The sequence below is a fragment of the Spinacia oleracea genome, chromosome 4, assembly GCF_020520425.1.
Source record: "Spinacia oleracea cultivar Varoflay chromosome 4, BTI_SOV_V1, whole genome shotgun sequence".
Lineage (NCBI taxonomy): Eukaryota > Viridiplantae > Streptophyta > Magnoliopsida > Caryophyllales > Amaranthaceae > Spinacia > Spinacia oleracea.
In genome coordinates, this window is record NC_079490.1 from 165332478 (window position 1) to 165359144 (window position 26667).

The window sequence follows — 26667 nt, forward strand, 5'->3', positions numbered from 1 at the left end:
AAAACATATAGTAGGTATTATCAACATATAGTAACCTTTGAAATCATATAGTAACTATTACCAACATATAGTAAGAATTAAAATCATATAGTAACTATTAAAATCATATAGTAACTATTACCAGTTGGTTAAAAATCATATAGTAACTATTAAAATCATATAGTAACCATTAAAATCATATAGTAACTATTAAAATCATATAGTAACTATTAGAATCATATAGGAACCATTAAAATCATATAGTAACCATTACCAACATATAGTAACCTTTGGAATCATATAGTAACTATTTTATAACGATAGTAACTATTTTAAAAACATAGTTACTGTTTTAAACAAATAGTAACCTTGTCAAAAATATAGTTCCTCTAAAAAAGAAAGACTAATATAAAGGTAACTATAACATTTATAGAGTAACTACAACAACAAAAAAGGTAACTATAAAAAAAACTTACCAAGACAGAATAAGCTTTCTTCCTTTGTTCCATCTCTTTTGATTCCAGAAGCATATTATCAAAGAAATAGACACTTTTGTCTTTCATACTAATGACAAACAGGTAATAATGCTTCGGGTCTTCAATCAGAATTGAACAGGAGCAAAAATCTATATAAAAAAGAAAAACAACAGATTACAACTACAAGAAAGGAGACAAAAAAAAGAAGATAATATGGTTATATAAAGAAAATATAAATCATACCATATTACAATCTTTCAACGATTGAACTCCATTTACATCTTTCACACCATAATTAAGACAAACACACAATTCAGACAAGATTTTTTCATTGCCTGGTTTCTCAATCAAATCAGCAACATATTTCTGCAAATCAATATTAAAAGAAAAATTAAACAAAGGCCAAAAAAATTTAAAATAATTAACATTTTATATTATTAAAAATATAACTTACACAATATGTGCCACCTAAAAACAGCTTCTGAGGAGAACCAGCAGGATTCCTTTCATTTTCATTCAATAAAAAAGCCCAAGCTTCAATATGAATCAAAAGAATATCAAATGTGGAAGGAAGGGTCCACATGTCATCTCTTCCTACCGCAATAAAATGATTGTATTCTATAACTTTATCACTGAAAAACATAAAAAATAAACAATAAATATGTCAGAAGAATTATAAAGGTTACTATAATAAATAAAAGGTAACAATAGAATATAAAAGGTAAATATAGTAAACAAAAGGATACTATAGTATACAAATAGTAACTATATTATATGAAAGGTTACTATAAAGTTAGGGCAACAACTTCACTTTTAAGAAAAGTAACTATATTATATGAAAGGTAACTATATTATATGAAGGGTTACTATAAATAATAAAAAGTAACTATATTATATGAAAGGTAACTACATTATATGAAAGGTAACTATATTATATGAAAGGTAACTATAATATATGAAAGGTAACTATAATATATGAATGGTAACTATATTATTTGAAAGGTAACTATAAATTATTAAATGAGAAAACTTCTACTTACTCAGTCAAAATACCCTCTCCATCAGTCAGAGCAGCAAAGTCCACAGCTTCTTGAACAAATGTTGGAAGATGCCTCATTAAATCTTCAAATGCTATCATAAACGGAGACATAAACATCACATTTTCCTCTATGCCATAGACACTGACATTCACTCTTGATACAGCATGGTTGTTAATGATGCATTTTTGAAATCCAGCCCACACGCGCTCATATTCTTCTATTTCTTCATCATCATCCTCCGTAATTTCTTTATCTTTGCTTTTCAAAGAATCAAGAACTGCATTTATTTGAGTGTCAGGATCAACTTCTCGAATAATTGCTTCGGTAGATGTTGTTGCATCAACAACAGCAGCTGTAACAACTGCAGGCTCAGTTGGAACAACGGCAGAAGGTTGAGGGGCAGCAGTAACAACTGGATTGTTACTTGAACCAAAAATGTCATCCCAACCATTTGGTAGATTCTTCACCAACTGATGAATCTCCACCAACTCATCAACCATCTTTTGATATGTGGAATTTTCCAAAATATCATCGCCATGGTTCTGCGAAGGCATTGAAGCCTTTAATTTGAACAGCTCTTCAGCATGGATGGCTGAAACTACATCCAGATCTCTCTTCATCAACAACCACTGACCATGAAAATCCTAATAACAAAATACATAAATTTAAATATGGAACATAATATGAAAATTTAACTAAAAATACAAAAAATATTATAAGAAAAGGTATCTATAGTATATAAAGATAACTGTATAAAAGTTAACTATAGTATATGAAAAGTAACTATAGAATATAAAAGATAACTATAGAAAATAAAAGATAACTATAGTAAATAAAAGGTAACTATAGTATATAAAAGATATCTATAGTATACACAAGATAACTATAGTACATAAAACATATAGTAACTATTTATACCATATAGTAACTGTTTAAAACATATAGTTACTATTTGTTAAAACAAAGTAATGGTAACATAGTATGTGAAAGATAACTATAGTACAGAAAAGATAACTATAGAATATAAAAGATAATTATATATACCTACATTTACTAAACCAAAGATAATGATAACAATAGTGTATAAAAGATAACTATAGCATATAAAAAATAACTATACTATATATTGACAAATATATCAATAATAAAATAAACTTACATCAGTGGCTTTAGAGAAAATTTCTTCATCTGTAGGATGAGAATTAGGGATTTCAAACTGAAGAATCCTAGGACGCCGACTTGGAATTCGACGCCCAACATAGGGCTGTTCAGCTCTTCCCCCACTGCTGCCTGCTTCATTTTCTTTCGAAATAGATTTGATTTGGGTCAAATCTATTTGACCATCAACAAAAACAAACTTTTTGGAAATTGGATACTTCCCCTTCTCCAATATACCAGAACCATATAATGTACTCATATTGGCATTTTCAGCATGAATCCGGTCGGTTACCATCTTCGATGTCCAATGCTGAATAAGAGGTAATTGATCAGGAATACCACTGGAATTCCTAAACTTAATCCTCTGAAAATACACAAGTTGCAAAAACACAACACAGCCTCCAAATGTCTTTTGATCTTTGCCTTTCAATAAACTATTTTTAAATTTCACTGTTTCCTCACATAATACGTCAAGAACGTATTTACACCAATTGTATTTGGAAATCATTTTAGGATCTTCCAAAGCCTTAGCCAATCTCAAATCTACAGTCCTATTGGCTGTTGGAGTAAAAAATGTAGAGAAAGCAACAAAAACAAATAATTGTTTAAACAGATCACCACCATCTGTCAACAATTTAATCTTGTCCTCAAGCAACCTTATAGGAATTTGAGCATTGACCTCTTCAAAACCGAACTCTTTTCTCCACTTGATCTTCAAATCAAAATCAGGATTAGTGGAATTGCGCCCACGTTTAACCCCTTCAACCTCCAGCTCAGAAAGGGGGAGCATAAACAAATCGTACACATCATAATCAGTGATTTCAAATTGCTTGGAATCACTGATTGTAAACAGAGAACTCACACCATCAAAGCACTTGATGCACCAGTACATCATCTGAGTGTTTTTTCGACTTAATTGAAGGCCTAACAATCCTCCAAACCCTATCTCTTGAACAGCTGCCTTTTGATCAGGAGAGAAGTCTTTAATTAATTTACACAATGATCCTCATGAACATTGTGTATCAAAATTAAACCTGAAAAAAATGAATAATGAAAGTAAGTCAGCTTTATATATCATATAGTAACTATTTAGAACACATAGTAACTGTTTAAAATATGTAGTAACTATTAGAAACATATAGTTACTATTTAGAAAATATAGTAACTGTTTAAAACATATAGTAACCTTTCAAATAATATAGTACCTATACTACACATACACATAGAACCTATTTATAACATATAGTAATTATTTAGAAGATATAGTAACTGTTTAAAACATAAAGTAACTATTTAGAACATATAGTAACCTTTGATATAGTCAATATTGTAAACATAGTACACATAGAACCTATTTAGAACATATAGTAACTGTTTAAAACATATAGTAACCTTTGGAGTCATATAGTAACTATTGTAAACATAGTACACATAGAACCTATTTAGAACATATTTCAAAACATATAGTAACTATTTAAAACATATAGTAACCTTTGGAATCATATAGTAACTATTTAAAACATGTAGTAACCTTTGGAATCATATAGTAACTGTTTACAACATATAGTAACCTTTGGAATCATATAGTAACTGTTTACAACATATAGTAACTATTTTAAAAAATATAGTAACTATTTAGAACATAGTAACTATTTTGAACATATAGTAACTATTTAGAACAATTAACTAAATTAAACTAACACTTACACGATAGGCAGGCCATCACCGCCAACTTCTTTCAAAACTTGTGAATGAAGTTGATGAGATTCAGGCTGTGGAACGTCAACCAGAGAAGAATTTTGTAAAACTAGTTGATTAGGTTGTTCTTCTTCAATTGGTTCTTTTTCAGATACAAGCGCAATTGCTTTTGATTTCGGACTGCCAGCCTTTTTGTTCTTCTTTATAGACACAGATTCCTTAGCAACTGAAACAAAATAATTATAAAACAAAATATTACTATATAGTAACCATTACAATCACATAGTAACCAATAAAATCATATAGTAACCTTTCAAATTTTATAATAAATACATAAACATAGAGTATCCATTTAAATCAGATAGTAACTATTTATTAGACATAGTAACTGTTTAATTTTATAATAACATTTAAGAAAGATAGTAACTATTTATAACACATAGTTACTGTTTTAAAGTTATATTTACTTTCTAAAAACGATAGTAACTATTTATAACACATAGTTCCTATTTTAAAGTTTATTTACTTTCTAAAAACACAGTAACTATTTATAACACATTTTTACTGTTTTAAAGTTATATTTACTTTCTAAAAAAGATAGTAACTAATTATAACACATAGTTACTATTTTAAAGTTAATTTACTTTCTAAAAAGACAGTAACTATTTTAAAAACATAGTTACTGTTTTAGAAATATAGTAACCTTTTAAAAATATAATTACTCTAAAAAACTACGAACAAACCAGTCACTAATAAAAACACTTAAAAACTTCGTAACATAAAATAAAAAGTAACTATATCTTTGAAACAGTAACTTCAAACAAAAACCACAAACATTTCAATAATTCAAAATCAAACAAAAAATAAGTTCGAATTACTAGAAATTTCTTCAGAAACAGCAAATAAAAGGTAACTATATCTTTGAAACAGTAACTGCATGAAACACTAAACTTAATTTCAGCAAAAACCACAAACATTTCAATAATTCAAAATCAAACAAAAAATAAGTTCGAATTAACAGGAATTTCTTCAGAAACAGCAAATAAAAGGTAACTATATCTTTGAAACAGTAACTGCATAAAACACTAAACCTAATTTCAGCAAAAACCACAAACATTTCAATAATTCAAAATCAAACAAAAAATAAGTTCGAATTACCAGGAATTTCTTCAGAAACAGCATTTGGCCTTCTTCCTCGCCTTCGAGGAGCTTCAACAGCCATTTCAGCGACGGAATTGTCGAATTCAAGTTTCTTCGCTGCCGGTTTCTTCGCTGCCGGATTCTTCGGTGCCGCTTTCTTCACCATTTTTTAGAAAAAAGAAGATCGGAAGAGTAATTTGATGCAAATGGATGAAAATAATCACTGAAATTAAATTTGAAATGGAGAGAGAAATTCAGAGAGAAGTTGGGAAACAGTTTAGAGAGAGAAGTTGAGTGAGAAGTTCAAAAGCCGGGAAAAAGGAAATTAAAAAAAATATATATATATATAATTAGGAAAGCACGTGACAGTTACAAACAACTTCTCGCACGCAACAACGCAAAGACTATAATACCCTGGTCCATAGCATGGACCAGGTTTACTATAGTGTAAATACAAATTAAGTTGTAAAATAAACTGCTTCTTTTTAAAGGGAATTGTCGTCGATTATCACCCTACTTTACTACTTTAGCTTTAGTAGTATTGTATTAGTACGAGTTCTAGACTTCTAGTACTACGTAACACAAAATTTGAACCCTTTTCTTGGAATTAAAAAAAAGTCAACTTGTAGAACCGCAAAGTCGCAAAAATTTACTTATTTTCCCATGCATGCCTTTACGGGAAAGGCATCAAATTATAGATTTATTTAAAATTGACGTACTCCTTTTTTTTTCCACATTCATCCAACAAACAAAACAAAGTGAAAACATTAAAAAGAACAGAGAAAAAAATCTATCCCGGCTTCCTAGAAAAAGTTCGTTGTGCCGAACCCATTTTGAATTATGATTCTTGCACGATCATGTGCCCTATGAATTTGAGCGCGATTCACTTTTTAAGTTACACAATACGAAATTTCCACTAGTGTGCCTTATTTTTCAATCGTCCATTCTTGATGTACGTCCTGAACTTGTTTAATTACCCATGTAAACACGTGATTAGAACATAAGAATTTGTGAAAAAAAAAGTGAGTCTATTCGGCGACTAAGAACCCTTTATCATTCCAAATAACACATGCTAAAGCCTTTGCGCGCATGTAACGCCCCGACTTCTAAACACCATTAATTAGGTTAATTATCTTTAATTAGCAGCGGAAACCCTAATTTAGTCGGAGCGTCACTTGCCGTATTTCCCTCGTGGAAAATACAAGGCGACATAACCTTTTTAAATTACTAAATAAACTTTAATAATAAATACTTTTAGCATTTGGTTAATATTAGTATTAAAATCTAACTCAAATCATGAGATCAAACTTAGAGTTTAATTAATACATCCCTTTATTACTAATGACATAATTGTCTCTACTAAACATCGATCGTGAATTTGATGGTTGCATCCTCACTCTAAGGCATCCCATGATCTTCTTCGTACCTAAAACAAAAGCAACATCGTGAGCCGAGGCCCAGTAACATACTACCCTAACAGCGTAAACTCATTTCAATTCATTTTATTTACTTTGCAATCAGGAAGAATAGAACATAGTAAAACATTTTCATAAATGCAATAAAACATCATTATAACTTGAAACTTTGATAGTTCCCATTATCTTTCTTAAAACCTTCTTTTTACTTGGTAACTGACAAGTTGGCCTTGCGGGACGTCTCCCACCTTGCGATGCCCGTACCTAAATAGTTTCTCTTTTAGCTTGCGGTAACCCTCAAGGAGCACTCTCCCTTGTTGGGTGTCCCGCGGTACGGCGGTACGTGCACGGCCTAGAAATAGTAACCCCACTAACTGCCAGAACCTGTTACACTTTTATTTATCATGTTTCGTATCTTATTCATAACTCATAAACATCATCTTATAAAATCATTCATAAACATATTTAAATATCATCATTCATAAAACACACTTCATAAATACATTTCATACCCCACAATCCAATAAAAACACATCATTATAAACATATTTCATAATCACATAAACACATTTTATAAGGGGATTGTGGGTGTTAGCAATAGATGTTACCTCAACCGTAGTTTATACTTCCTGTTCGATGGGTCGTTCTTCCTGAGCTCCAAGTCCGTATTCTTTCAAAGGATTAAATAGTCGAATTAATATTAATTGATAAACAAAATTTTTTTTAAAAAATCGATATTTTCGAAATAATATGTATATATTTTTATTTCAAAAAATCCATGAAATATTACTTTAAATTATATATATATTTTTTTTATTAGACAAGGCTAATAACTTAAATTCATTTTTTTTTTCTTTTTAAAAATAAAAACAATTTATTATTATTACATAATTAAATTTATCAAACTTTATCTATTTAAAAACATGAGTAATTATGTGGAAAAATCTGTACATAAAAATCATATGCCACTTACCCCAAAGCCCAAATAAAAATTGGGCCAACTTAAATAAATTTGGAAACCAAAGTTTCAATTGAAACTTGGTTCCTGGTTAGGGAGGACGCAGGCAGGGGAGCAAGGAGGGACGGGGAAACGAATGATGAGGGAGGAGGGAGGGAAGAGAGGTGGTGGCTGAAGCCTGGGCGGTACGGCGGTACGGCGGCGCTAAAGCGCGCCGGTGATGGTGATTGCGGGGCGGCGGAACAAAAAGGAAGGGGAAGAGGGTGGTCGAGTAAAACAGGGAAAAAAAAACAGGGGAGGGGCGTTTCTGGTCAAGCCTGGGCGGCGCAGCAGCAGCTCGTCGGGTCTTGTGAGGCGGAGGTGAGTATAGAAGGTGGTGCGGTAGCCGGGGTGTGGTGGTTTCGTGGCTGGGTGGTGCGGCAGAGGCGAAGAAAGAGGGAGGCAGAGGTGTGCGTGGGAGGAGAAGAGCAGGAGAGGTGAGGGATGATGGTGGTGCAATGGTGTTGAGATGGTGGAGGAGCTGGCGATTGGTGGTGGTTTCAGTGGAAACAGCCACTGAGGGTGGTGGTGGTTCGCACGGAGCAGGAGCAAAAAGGGGGGTAAAAATTGGTTTGAATTTCTCTGATTTTTAATGTTGAAAATTCAATTGGAATTAGGATTGATTTGTATAGTCAAGTAGAGTGAAGAACAAGCTCAAATTCTTGGGGGTTAAGGCATGAATGTGGACTGAATTGAGGGTGGATAGAAATGAAGAAATTTCTGCATTTCTTGCTTTGTACGTGGAGAGCAAAGAGAAGAAGGGAAATGGAATCTTGGTGCTCCAAGGGCATTTTCGTAATTTCACATGGTTGACTAAAATTCAGAAATTCTGTTTCTATTTTCGGAAATTATTAAAAATAGAAATGTTTAATTAAAACAAAGTCTCATAAAATATATCGTTAACGAAAAAAATAAATAAATTTTCGTTTATAAATTTATCGTTTAAAATAAATCGTAAAAACGTTTAAAATAACGAAATTTTTAAATTATTTCTAATAATTAAAACGAAATTACATTAATAAAATATTATTAATTTTAATAAATCGAGTTTAAAAATTTCGGGGTATTACAGCGCATGAGCAGCGGAATTGGACATGCCCCACGAACACCCTCCTTCAGGGGGCCGGGTCTTGAAATAGAAGCAATTGTTGTAGAGACCAACCCATACCCGTTCGGCGAGCTGAGTATCCTTACTCCAGGCACCCCGCGTCAATCTGTAAATGAAAATTTGTGTCGTCTTCCAGGTGTTTGCCAATATTGACACCCAAAACCTTGGTGGATAATTTGTGTTAGCTCCTGATGATAGAAGGTCCTACCTTGTAACATTGTTTAAAATTACCAACTACTCCAACCCATCCTGAATATGTTTGAAAACACTACCAATATCTCCAGGTGCATTTCTAAAAATCATATTATTTCTAGTAAGTCAAAGTGTCTATAATGCGCAGATGAAAAAGTGAATTCTTTGGCTTTGTTTCCCAGCTGAGCTAATGAAAAACCAAATATAGTAGAGAATTAATTCCTGCAGGGAAAGTTCTCATTAAAATTGGACTGGATTGCTAAAAATCTACGCATCCACACTTGCTGCGCTGATGGACATAACCGAAACAAATGTTGCATATCTGTCGTCCTCTTGCGCATCGCATTGCGAGCAAATGTATTGACATGTATCCTTCTCTGACATAGACTAGCAGTAACTGGTAACCCCTGCAACTAGGGATGCTAATGAGCCGAGTCGAGCTCGAGTTTGGCTAAACTCGACTCGAACTTGAAAACTCATAGTCAAACTCGACTCGACTCGAAAACTCGCGAGCTTAAAATTTTCAAACTCGACTCGAACTCGAAAACTAAACCCGAGCTCGAACTCGACTCGAAATAAGCTCGAAAACCCAAACTCGAGCTCAAAAACTAAACTCAAGCTCGAACTCGACTCGAAATGGGCTCGAAAACACAAGCACTCGAGCTAAAACTCGACTCGAAGTTGACTTGAAAATCCAAAATTGAGCTTAAATTCGACTTGAATCAAATACAAATCTTATAAAAAGTAAGTTTATACCCCAAATCCGCAAATTTTTGGCTATACCCGGGTACAGCCAAAGCTGGCTGTACCCCCATCCAAAACGATGTCGTTTTGTGTTGTTTAAAATGAACATTAATATACTGGTACAAAAATGAACATTTACTATTTCGAAAATGAACATTTATTTATTTATTTGGAATGAACATTTACTATTTTGGAAATGAACATTTATTTATTTATTTGGAAATAAACTACAAAAATGAGCATTTACTATTTCGGAAATGAACATTTATTTATTTATTTGGAATGAACATTTACTATTTTGGATATGAACATTTATGTATTTATTTGGAAATAAACAATATAGGCGCTTGTAAAAACATAAAAGACCAATTAAGTGAACAATTTCATTATGAACATTAACCATATATTTATTGTGAACAAACAAATAAACAAGAAAGAACAAATAATTCAACAAAAAAGAACAAACAATATAAAAAAGAACATAAAATTCCAGAAAAAAGAACAACCAAAACAACAATTATGAACAATTTTATGATGAATTTTAAAGCCAACATGAAATAACAAACAATAAAACAAGAAAGAACAAATACTGGTACAAAAATGAACATTTACTATTTCGAAAATGAACGTTTATTTATTTATTTGGAATGAACATTTACTATTTTGGAAATGAACATTTATTTATTTATTTGGAAATACACTACAAAAATGAGCATTTACTATTTCGGAAATGAACATTTACTATTTCGGAAAAGAATATTTATTTATTTATTTGGAATGAACATTTACTATTTTGGAAATGAACATTTATTTATTTATTTGGAAATAAACAATATAGGCGCTTGTAAAAACATAAAAGATCAATGAAGTGAACAATTTCATTATGAACATTAACCATATATTTATTGTGAACAAACAAATAATTCAACAAAAAAGAACAAACAATATAAAAAAGAACATAAAATTTCAGAAAAAAGAACAAACAATACAACAATTATGAACAATTTTAATTTATGATGAATTTTAAAGCCAACATGAAAGAACAAACAATACAACAAGAAAGAAAAAACAATAAAGCAAATAATTATTATGAACAAACAAATAAACAAGAAAGAACAAATAATTCAACAAAAAAGAACAAACAATATAAAAAAGAACATAAAATTCCAGAAAAAAGAACAAACAATACAACAATTATGAACAATTTTATGATGAATTTTAAAGCCAGCATGAAAGAACAAACAATACAACAATAAGTTTGATGAATGAATTTAAAAAACAACAAGAAATAACAAACAGTACAACAAGAAAGAACAAACAATACCAAAAGAAAGAATAAAAGATTAATGAAGAATTTAATTATGAACATTAACCATATGATTATTATAAACAAACAAATAAACAAGAAAGAACAAACAATATAAAAAAGAACATAAAATTCCAGAAGAAATAACAAAAAATACAACAATTATGAAAATTTGATGATGAATTTAAAAAACAACATGAAAGAACAAACAGTACAACAAGAAAGAACAATCAGTACAATAAGAATGAACAAACAGTACAATAAAAAAGAACAAAAAGTCGACAAGAATGAACAAACAATATGAGCGCGTCGTTTTTGGGGGGTACAGCCAGAGCTGGCTGTACCGGGGTACAACAGTCAGCAATTACCCCAAATCAATATATCCATTAGCCCAAATGAAAGCCCAATGGAAGTGATTTGTACACTTTCACACTCAAAGAGTAATACTTATAACCCTTTCCCCCTTTCCTCCCTCACTTATTTACCAATGTGGGACAAAGTTAATATAACATTTTCTTCTTTCCTCCCTCACTTATTTAACCATGTGGGACAAAATGAATATACTTATTTCCTTCTTTCCTCTCTCTATGTACCAACGTTGGAGTAACGGTAGAAGACATTTTGACTGCCAAATAGTGTAATCTAGATGGACGATTTAGATTTTTTTTTTTTTTGTCCTTAATAATTTATTCATCCATTTTAGGAAGAAAAAAAATTATATTTTTTTTAAGGAATAAAAAAACATAAAATGATGAATAAAAATGATAAAATAAAACATTTATATTTTTATAAAAGTTTATATTATGTATTATTCGAGCTTCTCGAGCTTTTCGAGTCGAGTATCAAGTTGCTCGACTCGACTCGTTAAATTTTCGAGTCGATCTCGAGCTCGAGTCGAGCTGATTCAAGTTGAATTTTGACCGAGCTTTGCCGAGTCGGGTTCGAGTAGCTCGCGAGTTCGGGGAGCTCATAAGCACCCCTACCTGCAACAAAATTTTTCACATAAACAATTTACATTTAGCAACAAATTAAAATTGTAACTCGCGAGTATTTAGGAGGTATTATGTTCATCAAAGTTTGTTTTCATTAATTTTTAAAAGACAAGGAAAGAATTGGTCTATTAGTAAAGATGGTTAATTCTCTTATAATACCTCCTCACTTTACATGACTCTGGCCTGCAAAGCAAGTTGATTATCCCCTGGTTATACTATACGCCATTGCTTACTTACTCGCAAGTATTTAAGTCACTCTTCACTCATAATGGGATTTATTTAATTAGGTATGGATTGTCCTATGTCATTTCCCCTTTTTTTATAAAAAAAAATACATTTATTAAAATGAAGGAGACAAGCTAAGGAGTAGTATTAGTACTTAATTATTTTGGTAGGGTGACAAACTAACAGTGAGAAGTTGAGTATACCACTATTGTATGCAATGATACATACACAAAATCTATAACCATATAAATTAGTGAGTGCAATTCAACCTAACAACCGAAATTATGATTCGTATTTGAACCACGCTTTACCTAATTATCTTTCACTTAAGTAATGACGTGGCCTTCAACATTATCCATAACAATACTCCATAAATTAGTAAATTATGCATCCAAAAAATTGTGTAGTATACTAGTATTATACTCGGATCCGTAGAGAATAATCCTACTCCCTCCATCGATCTTTTCATTCCTTAATACGAGGTTCCGTTTTTAATCTCTATATTTGGAATAGTTCGTTTTATATTTATTACATTATACTAAAATGTAGTACATTATAAAGGACACACGTCGGTTCTTGGTGCAATTTTTTTCCCGCCAAAATAGTTTTTTTTCTTTTTTTTAAAAAATTATATTACTTTTTTGTGGAAACTAAGATAAAAATATAATTCAATTACCATAAATGTAACTACATCATATAAATCATCAATATTATTTTTTTCCTTTACAATTTATTTTATTTTTGTAATATTATAACTTTTTAATTAATTTAAATGATAATGAATTTATACTTTGTATATATCCTTCTTAATTTAGTTTTCCTAATATCACAAGTCTTTTATTTAGTTACTATTGAAATACTCCCTTAGTCCCAAAATACTCGAAACGGTTTGACCGACACAGAGTTTAATGCAATGTATGATAGAGTATAGAACTAATCTTGAGGCTTCAACCATCAACTTAAGCTTTTGGTTGAGTTGGTCCTTTGACATGGTATCAGATCCAGGCCCACAGGTGTGACCTTACTGTACTGTATTTTGGGCCAACTGAACGGGATCCATGTGAGGGGGAGTGATAAAGACACTCTGACCCATGAAATATCACATGTCACCCATATTGAAAAGGGACCTCACACGTGAGGGGAAGTGTTAAGATCTGACCCAAGAAACAACACGTGTGAGAATCCCACATTGATAAAAGAGAAAAGAGTTAAACACTTAATAAGGCCAAAGGGGCTACTCCCCTTATTGCCATATGGTTTTAAGGTGGAACCTCCTACGGTCTTGTTAAGTGGACTCTCTCTCTTGATGACGGGTGCGGCCCAGACCCGTATTTAACATGGTATCAGAGCCAACGTGACGCAAAGGTCACGGGTTCAAATCTCATTCACCCCTCCTTTCAAAGTGGAATATTTCGCGCTAGGTATGAGGAGCACTACAAGAATTAGAAACAACCAGGGCGATTTTTTTATAAAAAGAAAGGCAACTTCTAAATCGTCCTAATAGAACAAATCAAATATGGCAAACAAACATTGCCTTGGTTGGTAAAAACAAAGAGGGCGAAAGTATTCTTTGCCTTCTTTGATTTACATTAAACAGGACGACTTCTCACATTTCGCCCTCTTTGATCATTTTTTTTTTAAAAAAAGCATCCCCAACTCCTTTGAAACTGCAAACTCCGAATACCAAACTTCACCCAAATTTTCTTTCTAAGAATCCCAAAATGAAAACTCCAATATTCAGTTAGCTTGTTCTCTCCCTAAATCTTCAATTTAGCTTTCTCTTCTCAATTTCTCTTTCTCTCCCTTAAATATTCAGTTTAGCTTTCTCTCTCCCTCTCCATCTTCAATTTCTCTGGTCATAAACCCTAATTTTATGCGTTTTGGTTGAGTTCGCCTGAAATTTGATCGAGTTCGCTTGAAATTTGGTTGAGCTTGCTTGAAATTTGGTCCAATCGCACATATTTGCTTCATATCCGAAGTTCGTCTGGTATCATATTTACTCAACTTCTTCGCGTTTTTTTGCTGGCATTTGAATTACTAGTTCATCATTACTCCGTATTTATCATCTCATGTTACTGTATTTTAGTGATAAGATTCGAATTATTTTCTTAATTAATGTTATTTTTCATTTAAATTGTAATTGATTTGTTTACCATAAGAAGCAGATTTGTAATTCGTATTATTTTGAATTAGCGATGTTTGTGGTTTTGCCTGTTCTTTTGATGTTTGTGAATTATTGATTTCTTATGGAACCACAATTTGTTAATTAGACTCAATATATGTTCGTCTATAAAATTTGTTGAGTTTACTGAAAACTCAATACTAAAATCCCTGTTAATTTGCTGTTTTTGGTTAATTTTAGGGTTTTGGTTTGCGGATCTATGGAATCTTACAATTTGAGGTCTCTGTTGGAGTTACTCGTTCCTTTCAGACCAACCTTCAATTTCAGGTACTAGGCCTCTATCGTACTTTTTGAATTTGATTTCTGCAGCATATTCATGCTAATTGATGTTGAACATTCAAATTTTGCAGAATGGACATAATTCAAAGTTTTTCGATTTTTTTATTTTCTATAATTTTATATCTATGCCGTTTGTGATTTAATCATTGCAATTTATTTGTGTTATTATATTAATTTGATTCATATGTTGTAATTTTGTTGTTGATTTGGATTTTCTTTATATTCTCTGATTACTTGATGTGAGATTAGAGTTATAGTGTAGTTCTTTCTCTGATTCCTAGTGTTTTTTTCTCTGTAATGTACAAATACAGTTGGACTTTTGAATGTTTATTCGTCCTTGTATGTTGCCTATTCCGTTTAAGTCTATGTATGTGGTTCTTATATTATTGTGGAGCTTATGCATGAGATGTGATAAATTGGTAACTGGCTAATAGGCAGAAAAGTTGTACTTCGTATTATGTATGAATATGATTATATAATAATGATATTGTTAGTTTGTCCTTGTGGTCTGTGGGCTGCATATTCATGGAGCTCATGAACATAAGACCTTTGTTTCCTGGCAAGGACCATGTTCACCAAATACGGCTGTTGACAGAGGTGAGATTCTTGTCCGCAGACAAACTAGTAATACATTGCTGAGTTTGAACAAGTTTAACGCCTGTCTCTTCGTGCTGTTGGGTATAGTAATTAATTTATCAGTTTTACATTTTACATTTATATTGAAATCATGGTTGCTGTTTAGTTTCTTTTAGATGGCTAAAAGTAGAAATGTAGATTAATGTTTGGCTTTCTCGTATAAGTTCTGCAGGTATAAAAAAATATCTTTCACAATTTAGGTTAGTTTTTAGATGTTATATGGATATTTGCATTGCCAAGAATTTTTGTTCAATAGTGTCAAGTGAAGGTACCTTTCATTATGATGTAATCATGGTTATGGGTTTTTCGCCTTTTGGTCTCATAAACCTTCACAGTCATCAATTGGCTAATACCGAAAAGGTTTTGGTTGTGTGTGCTGTTCGCAAGCTCACTGATGATGATTAGAGGGCATATTATGATCAGTTAATATTTCAATGCCAAAATATAATTCCCAATCCCTATTTTATTTTATTTCTATTGATTATTTGTTTCTTAGTCTTTTATTTACTATTTTATTTTTCAGTTAGTACTTAAGTTAGCTAGTTCATAAAATCTCAAAACAGGGGTTTCTAACTTTCATTAGAAATAGTTTGATAAAGCCAATTTTAAGTGGGATTGACCCTACCTTTCCCTATTACACTATTATGAGGTTAGAGTTAGGTTATTGTTGTTCGAACCAAAAGGCAAGTCACCACTAAGGTAGTAAGCTTGCTCTCTTACATGGTCTTTTTCTCTTTTCTGCTACAGAGAGTGTTTAATCACTCTAGATTCATTATATTGTTGATCTTTCTGAAGCAGGTCTTTTATACACCTTGTTCTCCTCTGACCTTGCCACTGCATATAGGTATCCTTCTTTTTCATATCATTAAGCTACCTGTTTCCCTGGTTAATTTCTTGAGCTGTGGCAAGCAATCTGATGAGTTACATATTTCTGTTAAAAGTCTTTCACGATGATACATTTTTATGTGCATATGTTCTGGTATTTTATTGCTTAGTTTCAGTTTCAGTTTCAGTTTCAGCTTCAGCATAGTTATATGTTGTTTGGGACATTGTGTTTGTTCAAAGTGTTTCATGTTTATTTTTAAATGTGGCAGTTTTGCATAATAGCCTTATTTGGATATGATCTATTCGATGAAGTAAAATATAATTTGGTTTTGCAAATATTTTTTTAGCTCAGGTCAGCACAAGGAATGGATTCTAGGCAATCTCTACATGGCACCAGGAATGAATCCAGACAACCTGTACGTGTCTTGCAATTTTATATGAGATATCTGTAAAAAAGGTACATGAATGCATCAACTTAAAAAAGGTACACGCCTCTTGAGCTTTGATTTCAGATGACAAAGTATATAGGATTAGATAGCAGTATCTAGTTGGTTAAGATAGTATTTACTAGTACTTTAAAGCTCTGTCATCGGAACAAGGACAACTAGCTCGCATGTTTATCTCCTCATTTTGGAATCGGAGATCTAAATATATAAGTAGCACTAACCTATTAGCTCAACTGGAAGAGCATTGTGCAAATGCGCAAAGATGTGGGTTCGAATCCCATGTAGGTTAATTTATTTGCTGTATTGGCTAGCCTATAAAAAAATAGAAATAAAAAAGCAAAATAGAGGGCGCAAAAACAGGTGTCCCTAGATACAATCAAAGAGGGCGAAATAGACTGCCCTTCTTGATTCCAATCAGTAAGGGCGAAAATAGAATGCCTTCCTTGAAATAATCAAAGAGGGCAAAAAAAGTCGTCCTCCCTGATTTCAATCAAGGAGGGCGGGAAAAAGTCGTCCTCTCTGATTTCTATCAAAGAGGGCGAAGCATATTGCCCTCTTTGATTTCAATCAAAGAGGGCGAAAAATATTACTTGCCCTGCTAAGCTAATACAACGAGCCTAACAGGGCGATGGGAGGGCGATATAAAAATCGCCCTGCTAGCCTAAGAGGGCGATATTTACATCAAAGAGGGCGATATTTTTCGCCCTCTTTGATCTTATATGTTGTAGTGGAGGCCTATGATGCATCCACACTTCAAGCTCAAAGGGCTTTCATGTGAGGGGGCATGCTGATAGAGTATAAAACTAATGTTGGGGCTTCAACCATCAGCTTAAGCTTTTGATTGAGTTGGTCCTTTAACAATGTAATTAACTTATTTTTTTAATTAGATGGTAGTTGATAGTGTAGAAAATCTTTGTAGGTTTATTATGAATGATTCATATGTTATGCAGCACATAAAGACAAGGAATTAAATTAGTAATTAACCATGTTTAAGGTAAGGTCAAAATTGAGTTGTTTACGTGTTTGGTTTATCAACCTAAAGTAGCACCAATCTATAATACTTATCAACTATGTTAGTTGTTGTGCACTATTCATATTGTCATGATTAAAACCAAAGAATTTAATTTAAAATGTAAGTAGTATGTAATTGTCCAAATGGTAATTAAATATGCACTACTCCGTATATGTTTGTGTCATTGTGTGGTGGGCAAAATGTCATCATATTTGGTTAATTTTGCAAAATAAATTTCACATTACAAAAACTAAGCAAATTAAGCTACGGCTTAAGTTCTTCATTCATAAAGAACCGAGCATGATTCCTAAAAAAAAACGAATTGAAAGTATGATGCTATATATCGATCTATCAATAGCACATCTGTGCGAAAATAACAATATTAACCCTGCTGAAGAGGTTAATGAACTTTGTGTTGAAACAAGTGACGGAACTTTCAAGACTCTGTGGTCAATGAACATTCTTCCTAAATGGAAATTGTTCTTGTGGAAGCTTCTTCACAATGGTATCGCTACAAAGGTTAATCTTGGGCGAAGAGGGATTCAACTTTCTGTGATGTGTGACCTTTGTGGTGCAGCGGAAGAGGATATTCAACATCTTTTTCGCTTTTGTGTTATTGCTCAACAAGTTTGGAGTAGTGGAACTTTAGGTATCCATTCAGAACTCAACGAAACCATGTCTTTCAAAGAATGGTTTCTGTTTTATATCCGACTATTCCAACGTCAGGATGGAAAGAATAGCCCAAGATGTACTTACTTCATTAGTACTATTTGGGGTTTGTGGCTAGCTAGGAACAACCGCATTTTTAGAAATGAGGCTACCACTGTTTCAGTTGTTTTTGCTTTCATTAAGATTGGCTTGGATCAACATGGAATACTACAACCACAGGTTAGGCCTTTTGTAAGGCATCTGCATCCACCAGAGGGGAATATTACTTTCCCACCGGGTTTCTTCAGGGTTATTTTAGCTGGAGTTGAAGATCAAGGTCCGATTTCCACAATTGTGATTGATGGTTCCTGGCACAAGAACACAAAAAATGCAGGTATGGGTTGGTTTCTTGAGAACCAACATATTCCGAATGATAGAATTTTAGGGGGAGCTCAAGCAGGAACATCAGAATCTGCTCTTCAGACAGAGGTTTTGGCTTGTCTTCTCAGTTTACGGTGGGCATCTCAAGCAGGGATTGGAAGAGTTACAATTCTTTCAGACTCTCATCGGTTGGTTGAATTGTTACATTCGGATGCTACTATGGACATTCAACTCATTTGGACGCTTGCTGAAATTCGGAGGACTGGCAAGACCTTTAACTGGTGTTGCATCAATAAGGTGGATCGAGACCGAGTTCAAGATGCGCATGATTTAGCGAAAGCGGCTTCAACCTATCTTTTGTCTTTTAGTAATTTTCCGTTTTCTTTTAGTTGTTTGTAGTTCGTAACTTTGAGCTCATGTCAAAAAAAAAAAAACAATATTAACCCAAGTTCAACCATATGATGTACACCAATACACCGCTAAATGAAGAAACGGTGTTCAAATACTGAGACTACATAACCAACATAAGTTGGTGGAGTTGGTGGAGAACTCACCTTGTGACTTGGAGGTCACAAATTCGAGCCCCATCAACTGCGAAATGCTTGGAAGTGGCTCAAGCGATGACCTGCAGAACTGGACTGAATAACCTGTGGTAGGTGCTGGTTCAGTTAGGATCTGTTCTTCTTACCTATTAAAATAAAATAAAATACCGAGACTACATATATATTGTATAAACGTATACGCCTTGACCAAATAACTTTGTCTTTTATATACGGGGAGAGATTGACTAATCTAACACTAGTAGTAGACTCCATGTAGAACGGCCAACAATATTTGGCATGCACCAATATAATGCACCATGGCATCAAAAATGTTGTACTTCAACTCCTAGATTTTGCTGACTCAGCTCTTCCCAAAGTCAACACCTTTTTCAAAAAATCTTTTTGTTAATGTGAATTATTTGGTGTTGTGATGATGAATTAAGATTTGCTTGTATCTGAAAATTTCACCAACGAACTGTGTGCTTAGCTAATATTACATGTAAAACCATCATCAACAGTTTAATATAGAATTGAAGCTTATAAGTTACGGAGTATAATACATGTACCAGTGGTACGTATCATCACTATATATCATATATATATAGTATAATGCACTCAATTCCAAACAGTGCACCATTTTGCTTACACATAATTAAGAGTACACACGTTGTGTTAGCTATTTAGCTAAACTCGTGGTTTGGCACACCCCGTATACGAGATCGGCAAGGCGCCAAGGCGGCATGCTGTGATGTGTGAGCAAATACATCACAACGCCAAAATATATACCATTTATTTTAAAAAGAGTACTATTTCATTAAAAAAAGAGTAACATTTCGTTAAACAGAGTACTATTTCGATAAAAACATGTACCATTTCGTTAAAAAAGTATTAAAAACGTAGTACCATTTCGATTAAAATATGTAACAATTTTTTTATTTTTTTTGGTTATATTTTTACAAAAATATAACAACCTGCGATTTTGACATCCTCCCTAGCGGGAGCCCCATATTTTAAAGAATTATTTCCACAAAATGTAGTCATCATGAATAAATTCATGACACGTAAAGATATTGTGTACTTGTGTTCCACATTATAATCATCATTACGTACATGATAATATATTGATTATATATAGACTATTACAAGAATTGACATGAAATGATGAGATTGCGTGACTAGTATTTCCATATGCAGGCTATGGGAGAATGGGAGCAGATAATTGTCAATTACGGAGTATTATAGTACATATTTGCTCTCTTCTAAGCCCTACAAAAATAATTAAGAGCATCAATATTAGCTATCTCTTAAATTAGCTCCCTTTTAACTTTTCTTTTTCGGATAAAATGTGGTAACTCTTAGCCCCTTCTTATTTAGAGGTTGATTGAGACATCCTCTAAATAAGAGGTAGCTCTTAGAAATAAGAGTGAGGTTGAGGTGTAGGTTTGTGTTTGCTTTGTGATTTTATTTTCTTTTTAAAAAGGAAAAATATGTAAAAAGGTAGTTAAGAAGTAGTAAATAAGAGATAATCTATTTCTTGGGTTTTTTTATGGGTAACTCTTATTAAGAGATGGTAGTGATGTGGATGAGAGAAGGGACTAAGAGGGGACAAATAAGAGTTGTCTTACAATTGATGCTCTAAGTTTCGTTTTAGGGAGAGAAGGGTGAGAGATGATTAGATGAAGGTATATCTACTTTCAATAATTTAACCCCCAAAAAAGATTAAGGTTTACCATTAAAATATGAGGAAATGACCTTTTATATTATTAGATTGTCCCGTATTATTCGTCGATATACGCCTCTATTTATAGGAAATATACACTAGATATCCTGTATATAGTAGATTTTCAATGTCCTATGGACTTTTATCGCATATTACTACGTAGCTAACATACTCGTTATAACATAACTCTATCGCATGTGAATATGTGATATTGTATCCTGTCTGAGTACTCCATTAACCTCACCGCCTTTCGCTAACGTAATGACAGTTTTATGAACGTTGCGATTGGAAACACGTACAAATCCTCAACGTATACTTTCTCATAATGACGTAGAGAGAAAGAATATGGGAAAAAATACTCACAGTATATGTTCGCAAAATTCTCAATGCGACTGATGCACTTTTGTTTTCCAGTGTTCAAACTAGTCTTGTACTCTTTCCATTTTATACTCCTTAATAACATTTCAGTTTAGAATTTTAACAGTGTTCAATTGAAGTGAATACATTATTTTCGATATATAAGAAAAATTTCCCACCCCCAATATAAGGAAAAAAAAAGAGATTTGGAACACTGATAAAAGTCTCAGCATGAACTCATAATGATGTAAGTTTGGCGCGCAAAGTTGTGAAATTAAGTATGCCACAAAAGTAATCCTCAATGATTCAAGTTGAGAGGGAATGATGAAAGTGTCATGAAACATTGAAACAACTTCATTTGCACTTTGTAGTGTCAACATCCAACGCCTTTTAAAGCCACAAATTCGGCGCAAATTAATTAAGAAAAAGGTAAAATAATTAGGCCTAATATTTCTGAGCGATTTTCTTCAATATTGCTTAAAGATCCAATAATTCCCTAAATACGTTACTTTTTAAGTTATTTCCCACCATACCGTCCACGTAAGCAAGGGAGAAAAAGAAGTAATTTTTTTTTCCCGGTTCAGCATTGAACCGTCATATGAGATAGCGGTTTCGTTTTAAAGCAAACCGCCATCTCAGATGGCGGTTCAATGTTATAAACCGCTATCTCAGATAGCGGTTTGCGTTAAAACATAACCGCTATCTCAGATGGTGGTTTACTTACTTGTAAATTATTTTTAACATGAATTACAGTTTAAAGAGAAATATAATTTAGAAGTAACCTCTTGTGACATCAATTGTGTCTGAAGCTCAGTGGATAGAGTGGGTTATTTCCATGCAGGAGGTCGTGGGTTCGAATCCTACCTAATGTGTTTATTTCTTTTTAGCCATTTATTAATATTAATTATAAACATTTTCAATTTTACCTTATCAAACATTAGTGTCTGTAGCTCAGTGGATAGAGCATTTGTTTCCTAAGTAGAAAGTCGAGGGTTTCGACCCCTATATAGCTAATGCGGTTTTTTTTTTTTACCATTTATAAATAGTACGTGATTATAAACCGCTATCTCAGATAGCGGTTTACTTAAGTCAACCGCTATCTGAGATAGCGGTTTAGTGTCGCTTCGTTAAAAAAAAAGACCGGTTTTAATGCTGACGTGGACGGTATGGTGGGAATTAAGTTAAAAAGTGGCGCATTTTGGGAATTTGATGTTCTTTAAACAATATTGAAGGAAATCGCTCAATCTTTCTCCGGCCATGTAATAATATTTTCAAGATTACTCCCTCCGTATTTATTTACACTTGGTCGGACACGGGTATTAAGAAAAAGAATTGAATGAAATAAAATAATTAAGCAAGTGGAATTAGTAGATATTTTAATAAATAAATAAGTGGGGACCATGTCATTTTGGTGAGGTGGGAGGTGGGGTGGATTTATGAAATTATTTGTTTAATAGGATGGTAGGTCATAAGATAAATTAGATCTATTATTTAATTAGATGGTGGGGTTGATAAGTTACTAAAAATAGCAAGTGTACCTCTTAAATAAATACGGCCGGAAAAGACAAGTACATCCCTTAAATAAATACGGATGGAGTAACATGCATGTGACGCGTGCTTTAAATTTCAGGAAATTAAACAAGTACGGTGTATATCAATTAATTTAAAATAGTAATCTCCCCGTCAACAAAAGATTGCCCTATTATAAAATAATATAGTCATGTGGGGTCTCATTTTATTCTCTTTAATATATATTTTTGGAATATAAACTTTAAAAAAAAAAATGTACGCGCGTAAACTTAGAGATATTTACGTTCTAAGTCGTGTGTTGGAGACCGTGAAAAGTCAAATATGACGATTTTTTAGAAATGGAGGAAGTAATTCGTAAAAAAAAAGGACTTGCATGTAAGGTTACATGTGGGATAAAAGGTCAAGTTAGATTAAAAGTTTGTTAAAAATTCCCTTTGTAAAAGTTTAACAAAAGAAATGGATGAAAACGGAAGATGAAACAAAAATATACTTTGTAAAGCAAAGAAAATAATTTAAATTGGTGATATGTGTGTCGGTACATATGTGTGTTTGTACAGGGTACCATATTTTTGAAATAAACAAACAAATGTTAATAAAATCAATTTTGATCTCTTACCTTCTTAATCACGACACTCACTTTTATTGAAGATATCTTTTCATTTTTGTGGAATAATACTCATTGTTCCGGGGTTGAAACGATGGAAGGAGCGTCCTTGATGTCTTGAGTTCCGATCACGTACGGTGCCTGCAAGATGAACTCCGGGCCAAGGGGGGGTCCCCGAGGCGGAGCCTCCGACGCTCAAGTCAGTACAATTGATGTATAAAATGAGGTGTTTAGGGGAGAGAGAGTAGGGTGGCTTCTCTAGGGTTAGAGAATGGCCCCTTTACCTTGCCCTTTGAGGGGTATATATAGTGCCTTTGTTGGGCCTTTGAGGCCTTGTAAGGGATATTGGGCTTGAGTGGATTTTATTGGCTTTTAGGTTAAAATGGTGGGCCCATTTTAACACCCCAACAAATGCCCCCCAGACCCAATTCTATTTGAAAAATGGGTTGGGTTTTGATTTTGATCACTTCCAAGTGAAAGTCGATTTCAGCTCAGAATTTTAACCTCGGCTCGGATTGTAACATCGGTTCGAGTTGTAATCTCGGCTCGGGTTTTACCTTCGGATTTTTGTCCTTCGGATTTTTACCTTCGGCTCGGTTTTGTCCTTCGGATTTTTACCTTCGGCTCGGTTTTGTCCTTCGGATTTTTACCTTCGGCTCGGTTTTATCCTTCGGATTTTTACCTTCGGCTCGGTTTTATCCTTCGGATTTTTACCTTCGGCTCGGTTTTGTCCTTCGGATTTTTACCTTCGGCTCGGTTTTATCCTTCGGATTTTTACCTTCGGCTCGGATTTATCCTTCGGATTTTTACCTTCGGCTCGGTTTTATCCTTCGGATTTTTACCTTCGGATCGGTTTTATCCTTCGGATTTTTACCTTCGGCTCGGTTTTATCCTTCGGATTTTTACCTTCGGAAGTGATGTAGTGCCATCATGCCAATGTATGCTGTTGTTACCAATCGTGCAAGGTGATTGTGGGCTCAGTTGAGTCTGAGTTGTGGAAACTTGCTTTATTTCCAAATTCATAACTTTCACGCGTGAGCTGTTACTGGCTCCAAAAATCTGTACTCAAGCAAAATGAATCCTCTTTATTCTGAAAATGAGTTTGCAGATCTGGGAGAGTGGGAAAGCATCTTTACTTGGCCTTGAGGCTACTGGGCCACCAAAATGTAGTAACGATCTGTAGCAACAATTTGTAGCAACATTATTTGTCACCACACTACCCATTATAACGTAATTTGTTGACAAACAGTAATTTTTGGTCGGCTATTTCAGATTTCCGGCCATTTTTGCGGTTGAACATAATAGTATGAAAATGTGGATTTTCATGGGTTATTGCTCTCGATCCCCACAGACGGCGCCAAATTGTTCCGGGGTTGAAACGATGGAAGGAGCGTCCTTGATGTCTTGAGTTCCGATCACGTACGGTGCCTGCAAGATGAACTCCGGGCCAAGGGGGGGTCCCCGAGGCGGAGCCTCCGACACTCAAGTCAGTACAATTGATGTATAAAATGAGGTGTTTAGGGGAGAGAGAGTAGGGTGGCTTCTCTAGGGTTAGAGAATGGCCCCTTTACCTTGCCCTTTGAGGGGTATATATAGTGCCTTTGTTGGGCCTTTGAGGCCTTGTAAGGGATATTGGGCTTGAGTGGATTTTATTGGCTTTTAGGTTAAAATGGTGGGCCCATTTTAACACCCCAACACTCATGTATGTATTTTTAAAATTTTTGTTTTAATTTACTATTTTAAAGTATGTTTTTGTTTGGAATCATAACTATACAAATTTTCCATTTTAAAATTGACATATCTCTTTCGCCTCATAATCATTTTAAGTGTTTCAAAATTCATTTTTCTCCTTCACGTGTGAGGATTCCATAGAGATATTGTTTTTAAATTTTGTAAAAGGTAAAACGAATTAAATAATTTTTAAAAATTTTTAAAAAATTGTGCATTATAAAGAGAATTGTTTTGAAATGTCATCTCAATGAAATCCCTATAGAAAAAGGAAAATAATAAACTTTAAATCACTTTAAAGGATTAAGAAATGAAAGAGATATCTTAATTTTGAAATGAAAAAATTGTAAAGTGGTAGTGATTCCAAACAAAAACATACTTTAAGGCAGTAAATTAAAATAAAATTTTCACAAGGTAGTAAATACAAAAATTGTATATTTTTAAGGTTAAAGAATAAAAAAAAACCAAAATTTCCTTACTTTTACAAAAGAACTTTATTGTGAAGTTGGGATAGTTTTCTCCAATTGAAAATAAGGGTTAAGCTTAGTAGTAAAGTCATGGGGGCAAATTTCCATTTTCATCACTAAGTAATTTCTTTATATTCAGGGAATATATGCTTTTAGTATTTTTCTAGTTTTTTTTTTCTTTAAGGAATAATCAGAGGATGGTCTCAAAGTCGAGGGTTAAAGAATAAGGAGATTCTTCGATATACAATATCATTAGTTGAAAATTAAAAGTCAAAGGCAAGTTGTTCTTAATCTTTGAGCAATCCCTAGGGATCTTCGCCCATTTTATTGGAGGACTCAGACGTATAATAATTACAAGGATGGTGCTAGCTTTAGCAGCTTAGCTTTAATTAGCTCAGTTTAGCTGTTTAGCTATTTGTTTTTTGTCTTTGTTTTCGTTTTCGAGTTTTATTTTCCTTTTCTGCGTCTAGTTTTTTATTTTAGGGGCTAGTCCCCTCCTTTTCACCAAAAATAAAAAATATGTACTCCCTCCGTTCTTAAATATTAGTTATGTTTTTACTTTTCAACTCGTTTCAACTCAATATTTAACACACAAATATCTCCAAATACGCATGTCAAAAAAATACTCCATAAAAATTTGATATTGTTATACTACAAATTAAGACGAACAAAATAAGATTTTACGTGAATATTTTTTGAAGTACATATTGGAAAGAAATTAGAAGATTCTCTTCAATTGTAAATAGAGTCAAGATTCCAAATAAGACTAATATTCGAGAACAAAGAGAGTAGTACTATTAATTAACTTATTTGGTTAAATAATAACCATTATATCACTAT

General features: G+C 33.1%; 2 protein-coding genes across 2 annotated transcripts; one reads left to right on the plus strand and one right to left on the minus strand.

Annotated features, from left to right (window-relative positions):
* Positions 1 to 580: 580 nt before the first annotated feature.
* On the minus strand, positions 581 to 5815 carry LOC130472128 (uncharacterized). The gene is made up of 8 exons (XM_056842576.1): positions 5510 to 5815; positions 4361 to 4577; positions 3964 to 4004; positions 2655 to 3634; positions 1496 to 2139; positions 910 to 1087; positions 699 to 821; positions 581 to 604 (listed from the first exon to the last, which is right to left on the minus strand). The coding sequence occupies exons 1-8, from the start codon at positions 5655 to 5657 to the stop codon at positions 581 to 583; spliced, it is 2355 nt and encodes a 784-aa protein (XP_056698554.1). The 5' UTR covers positions 5658 to 5815.
* A 12365-nt stretch (positions 5816 to 18180) lies between these two features.
* LOC110805505 (uncharacterized) lies at positions 18181 to 19278 on the plus strand. The gene has a single exon (XM_022011115.1). It carries the CDS (start codon positions 18181 to 18183, stop codon positions 19276 to 19278), a length of 1098 nt encoding a protein of 365 aa, XP_021866807.1.
* The last annotated feature ends 7389 nt before the right edge of the window (positions 19279 to 26667 follow it).